This window comes from Pongo abelii, chromosome 10, assembly GCF_028885655.2.
Source record: "Pongo abelii isolate AG06213 chromosome 10, NHGRI_mPonAbe1-v2.0_pri, whole genome shotgun sequence".
Lineage (NCBI taxonomy): Eukaryota > Metazoa > Chordata > Mammalia > Primates > Hominidae > Pongo > Pongo abelii.
The window spans coordinates 104,024,918-104,030,917 of record NC_071995.2 but is presented as its reverse complement, the minus strand read 5'-3'; the positions used below and the strand labels follow the sequence as shown (position 1 = coordinate 104,030,917).

Sequence of the window (6,000 nt, the reverse complement as noted above, 5' to 3'; positions counted from 1 at the left end):
AAGCTAAGGCAGGAGAATCGCTTGAACCCAGGAGGCAGAGGTTGCAGTGAGCCGAGATCATGCCATTGCACTCCAGCCTGGGAGACAGAACAAGACTCCATCACAAAAAAAAAAAAAAAAAAAGTCAATCTATCTGTTATTCCTAATAGGACAAACTGCTGATATTCCACCTAAATACCATTAAGGACTTATGAACATGAGACAGGAATGTGTGTATCAGGATAATTTCTTAGTAATTCTTAGCTTTGAAATTTTTTATCAATTTGATGTCCCTGTGGTTATCATATACACCAAATATATAAGATAGCCTTTCTTCCTATGAAAAACTTTGGTTTTTCATAGTAATCTACTTATACATTATTATCTTTATATGTTTATATAATGTATCTATACATCACAATGCCATGTGTGACTTTTTTTAAGTGTTCTTTTGAAAAATAATTAAGAAATGCAAGTGAAGAGGGATAAAAATGTTTTAACTGTTGAAATACATTGGTAAATTGAGTAACTTACATTGCAATACTAAGCAGATACGCAAGTCATTATCAAATTAATTTCCAGATATCCCACTAACCATCCATCACAAGTCCTTGAAAACAGTTACAGAAATAATATGATGAGATGTCGTGATGTAGAATGAGCAACCCAAACGGCTATGTAGTATTTGTAGTTGCACATGCCTTTCATGAAAGAAAATAAAAATGTAATCAAAATGTGCATACGGCATGCAAATTTGAGTTTATTTTTAAATATTGCAATGAAATACACATTGTTCCTAAAAAGGAAATTCTGACATTTAAATGAAATTTGAAAACCAAATAGTAAAAAATGGAAAGAGATAGTTGTAAGAATCCGTTTACCAATTTTACAGCTAAAAATTAAAATGAAGTAGAAATAGCGAAAGATAACAGACAAATATATTATTTTAGGTCATTAATTTATAGTGCTTTATCATCTTAAGTTATAAATAGAATAAAGATTTTGTTATATAAAAACTATCAAAAAAGTATCAATGAAAAGACATGACCTCCATGAAATGTGCTGAGTGGCCAGGGTGGAAATGTTGTCAAAATGCAGCGGCCCTGGCTGGGCAACAACAGCCTCCATGACAGTTTGTTAACTTGTCTTTCGTAGGCGGCCACAGAAAGTTCCATAAACAAGTGTACTGTTTAACCAATTCCCTTCTATTACCACAACCATATGTACCCAGGGTTTTATGTATACACTTAAGATTTGGGGGAATGCAAAAGGGAAGGGTGACTGTTTAGAATTTCCTTGGAAATGTCTGTGCACATTACAATGTCCCACGGAGCCAAATTCCTTCCAAATTGATGAGCGAGCTAAGGAGACAACAGAAGAGGAGAAAAGAGTGAGCAAACAGGTAAAACTCAGGTTAAAAAATGTATTAGCCTTAAGCCTACAAGTTATTTACTGACTTTCTTTTAAGTAAAGCACCTATTTAATATTCACCCAATATTAATTTAAGACTTACGTGGCCAGTGTAGAGCTAAGCACTGATGATAATTATATAACGAGGCAAAGTTGAGTAGGAAAAGAGACTTACAAACTTACAATTAAAATACATCTTGATAAGCAATGCCCAAACCTAGCTGCATGTATATTAACATCATCCAAATTAAAAATAGAGACTGTTCGGTCACAATTCCATCCCTTCCCCACTTGGTCCAAACCTCCTGGGAGAGCCTAGGCCTCCACATTACATGGCACTCCCCCACGGGATTCTGACGCAGCCAGGCCATCCATTGTCATCTGAGCACCATCACTTAAGCCCCTCTGTGCTGGAAGTACTCTGCACATCTAAGTGGGCATAACTTTCACCCTAGGGTCATCCGCAGAAGAAACTACACATTTGCATCCTGACATAAGTAATTTTAAGGGATTCTGAAATCATTCCTCAAGTTGTTCCAAAATCAACCAAACCAAATCAACTTTGAACTTTGGTCACTGAGTGCATTTAGTTCAGAGAGAGTCTACATGTTAGGTAAAAAACAAACAAACAACAACAACAACAAAAGTGTCTCCAATCCTTTCCATGAAACATCTCTTTTCTAAAGTCGTCTCATCACGGTTTCTGCCCAACAACTAAGGCCTAGAAAGCCATGAGTTCAGACATGTCACAGATAAGGACCACAACGGATGCTTAGCATCTAAGGAAAATGGGCAGCCTATCAACTTAGAAAACTTTTCAGATAATTCAAAGGAGGCTACGGAAAGACCAGGATCAAACTAATTGTTCAGAGACAGCTAAACACCACATGTTCTCACTCATAAGTGGGAGCTGAACAATGAGAATACATGCACACAGCAAGGGAACATCACACAGCGGGGCCTGTTCGGGGGTTGGGGGAAAGGGGAGGGAGAGCATTAGGACAAATACCTAATGCATGCGGGGCTTAAAACCTAGAAGACGGGTTGATAGGTGCAGCAAACCACCATGGCACATGTTTACCTATGTAACAAGCCTGCACGTTCGGCACATGTATCCCAGAACTTAAAGTAAAATAAAAATAAAAATAAGTAAATAAATAAAATGTAAGCATAATAGAAAAAAAAAGAAAGTTAAAGAATGGGGAAAGTTGAGGAGAGAGGGGGCGGCAATAAAATACTATAAATTTACAGCCATCAACAGTAAGAAATGTTTTAGCTAGCTGCCTAAAGTTATATGAGCTTGCTCACCAGGATTACTGCTAAAGTGTTAGTGGCGAACTTCAGATCCACCCACAAGGGTGAGCAATCATCGTGTCTAACACTCCCATGAGAAAATTGTGGTTGAGACAAGCTGAGGGAAGTTGAGGGACTCATCTTAGGTCTGTGTTGGTAGCGGTGCTGCCCAGTCTCCTGATAGCTATCTAGACAGCACCTCTTTCCACTCTAGTCCTATGCTTTTTGAAATACATTCTGTTTCCAGGAGGGTAAACAGCAGTATATTCTTGGTTTCAACTTATCTTTTCTATTTGATACAAATAATAAAAGTACTTCTGCACAGAGAAAACTAGCAGAGAACTCAGAAATCTATACAGAGGGCTAGAACTATGTTAAAAATACTAGAAATAGAAACACTCCAGTGACTTCCCAAAAAGAAACCGAATACCCTCTGTTCATGGGTACGAGGGGATAAAACTCCAAAATGTTGCCTTGATGAGCAAATCTTCAAAGAAGTAGCTACCCAAAGATTGTTCTAGTTCTTGTCAGGAAGAAACTGGTTACAGTTTCTGCGTCTCCTTTTTCTAGCAGGTAAGTTTGTTTGTCTCTACCTGTGAAATTAGTCTGTAATCACACCCCATCCCAAATAGCAAATCCAGTACTGGCCCCGGGCAAGAAGTTGGTTCAGTATCAAATCAGTCTTGCTTTTGGTCTGCCAACGGTTAGATTCTGGTTATTTAAAAAATTAATAGTATAGTGGTGATGACGATGTTGATAGCAGATGCTAACATTTATTTCATATTTAATCTTAACAACAACTCTTCAGTCTAAGTATTGGCTCCATTTTTCAGATAACAAAACTGAGGTCATAAAGGGGAAGGAACTTGCCCAGCTAGTAAACGAGAGCCTGAACTCAAAACCAAGGCAGCCTGACTTCCAGAATAGGAATAGGCTATCTCAGGAGATAGGACATTCCTAATCACTGGAGGCTTCAAAAGAGGTTAGGTGTCATTCACCAAGAGTGAAATACAGTGGGGAGCCCAGCATGGAATGTGTTGTTGGACCCTTGGTGGACCCAGTGAACTAAGATCCTTTGTCTGTATGGTAACGCTGCTCCATGTCTTTTAGAGACTGGTATGCAGGGTAGTTAATAAATGAAAGCTATTTTTCTCTTGTCCTTGTTCTTGTTGTCTTATTATAATTCTAACTCCTAGCTCTTCGCCATGTCCATACTGAATGTGTTTTGTAAAACCAATCTGTTAACTTATTCTCTGATTCTTACTATTCCTTCCTGCATAACTACATCTCTGTTCAGTTAGATTAGAATCAATATTAAATGTTTGGGACTTAATTGATCGACTACCCATCTCTGCTGGAGTTCTGGTACTGACACATCTCCTCTCTGTATATTAACCACTGGCTAATACCACTTAAAATCGATTCTAATCTAATTCCCAGTTCTAGCCTCTCTGGTCTCTCCCTGTCATTTCTCAAGTCCTAGGCCCTCAAAGATTTCTGCAGTGAAGAAGGGTGAGATCTCAATGTTTTAGGCAGACACTTAGCTTGCTCTTATTAAATAAATATTCATTTTTAACAAAATGAAATGAAAAAAAGTAGCTGAAAGAAAATTGATCTGATTATTCACCTCTTTGCAATAAAACACACTCAGTTCCATAGGATGAAACCCCTCCTTTAAATTGTAAAGTTCAAGATTTCTTAGAAATGTTTTATAGAGCAAATAATATCTACAGTCCATTCATCAACAAGTCTAAATATATAGAATTATTTAGAAAAATATACAGCACCTCTTGATTCTTGAGTCATGATGTTACTTTCTTCTAATCTTAAAGAGAAAATTAAGAAAAGTTAAATGTTCAGATTATAAATAGCATATCCTAATTTTCTATAGAACTTTAAACAGTAATGACATATATGTATTTGTTAGTCTAAATCACAAAGTACAGAAGGAACAATGAGGAACAAATATAGTATGTTAAAAATAATGTAATACAGCCTTGTGTATAAAGCAAACATGTTAATAGTCATTTAAAACTATACATCAGACAATACATTGTACAGTGGTTTTATAAATCGGCATTGTTTACCATGAGCCTCACTTAAAAACTGCCTTGAGCAAGAAGCTATCTATCAGTCAAAAGGTGCCTATTAGTCAAAAGGACTTCATTGGCCCCATAATTGCTAACTATTAAAACTCAGAAAATGGAGACTCATTTCATTTAATTATGCAATAGGCAATTATTTTTCCTTTCAACAGCAGATTGCTTATCAGTCAGTCATCTTATATTACAGAAATTTACCTTTCTGTTCTATGAAAACACCATAAACTTACATAAATATTAGCTTTCATTTTCACACTGATCATCACTGAAATTAACAAGAAATTAAAAATATGGAGCATAACCACAAATAAAAGCTAAATTATGCTCTGAAATTCTTCTTAGCATGTGGGTGGCCATTTCAACCAATGACTGCAATGAACAGACAGTACTTATACATGGTTCACTGCAGCCAATACATAGGTCGAGTCGAGTAAGCCAAAATATAAATTTCATGCTTTTTCATAAAACATAAAAATAAATAATTAGGGAAAATCAATAGCACATGATTTCACTTACTTTTCCGAACTGTCTTTGTTTGACTGGACACCATATTGACAGCTTCAGTTGGTAGGCCAACATATACTCCTCCATAGTTTCTTGATAAAAAGAAATCAAACCAATTTAAATGGTGCTATCTATTTACAGGAAGCAACAGAAGCATGGAGTACTCCAAACAATTATATAATTATTAAAATAACTCATGATTTTTCAAAAGTAGAATCTAGAATATTATGGCCCTTGGGAGTATAATTGGTTTCCTAGGTTAAAAAGAAGCTATTTTTTAAAAAAAAAAGAAAGATGTATTGCGTTAGTAGAATTTTTAGATATTTTACTTGTAATGAGAAAGAAGAAAAGAATTTGGGATGTTACAATTTCGTATAGTATTAAATATCATACAGTGACATGTTACAGTTAACATTTATCAATAATTCAGAGTGGTCAACATGGTATGATATTAGGCATTATGGACACATAAAGATATCTCACTAATAGAGAGATACAAAATGAGGGCAGAGACAGCAAGAGAGAAATGAGGGTGGAGTGCAGTTAATCAGAGAAGGAGGAGGACAGGGAAGGCTGAGGCAATGAAGGGAAGCCATCCAGTTAGGGAGAAGAGCACACCCAAAGGTCATAGGATGAAAATTAGCACACGCCACATGCACAGGACAAAAACCAAGTTTGCTTGGAAAGAGCAAAGATGATGAATCCTGGGCAA

At 36.3% G+C, this 6,000-nt stretch overlaps 1 protein-coding gene across 1 annotated transcript in view; it reads right to left on the bottom strand.

The window, feature by feature from the left end:
- Window positions 1-715: 715 nt before the first annotated feature.
- The window catches only part of C10H12orf75 (chromosome 10 C12orf75 homolog), a 40,478-nt gene continuing 35,193 nt past the window's right edge, over window positions 716-6,000 (bottom strand). Inside the window, exons 4-5 of the mRNA XM_002823681.6 lie at window positions 5,301-5,380; window positions 716-4,507 (exon numbers count right to left, since the gene is read on the bottom strand). Of these exons, the coding sequence (XP_002823727.1) occupies window positions 4,503-4,507; window positions 5,301-5,380 (85 nt within the window). The 3' untranslated portion in view covers window positions 716-4,502. The remainder of the gene's footprint in view (window positions 4,508-5,300; window positions 5,381-6,000) is intronic.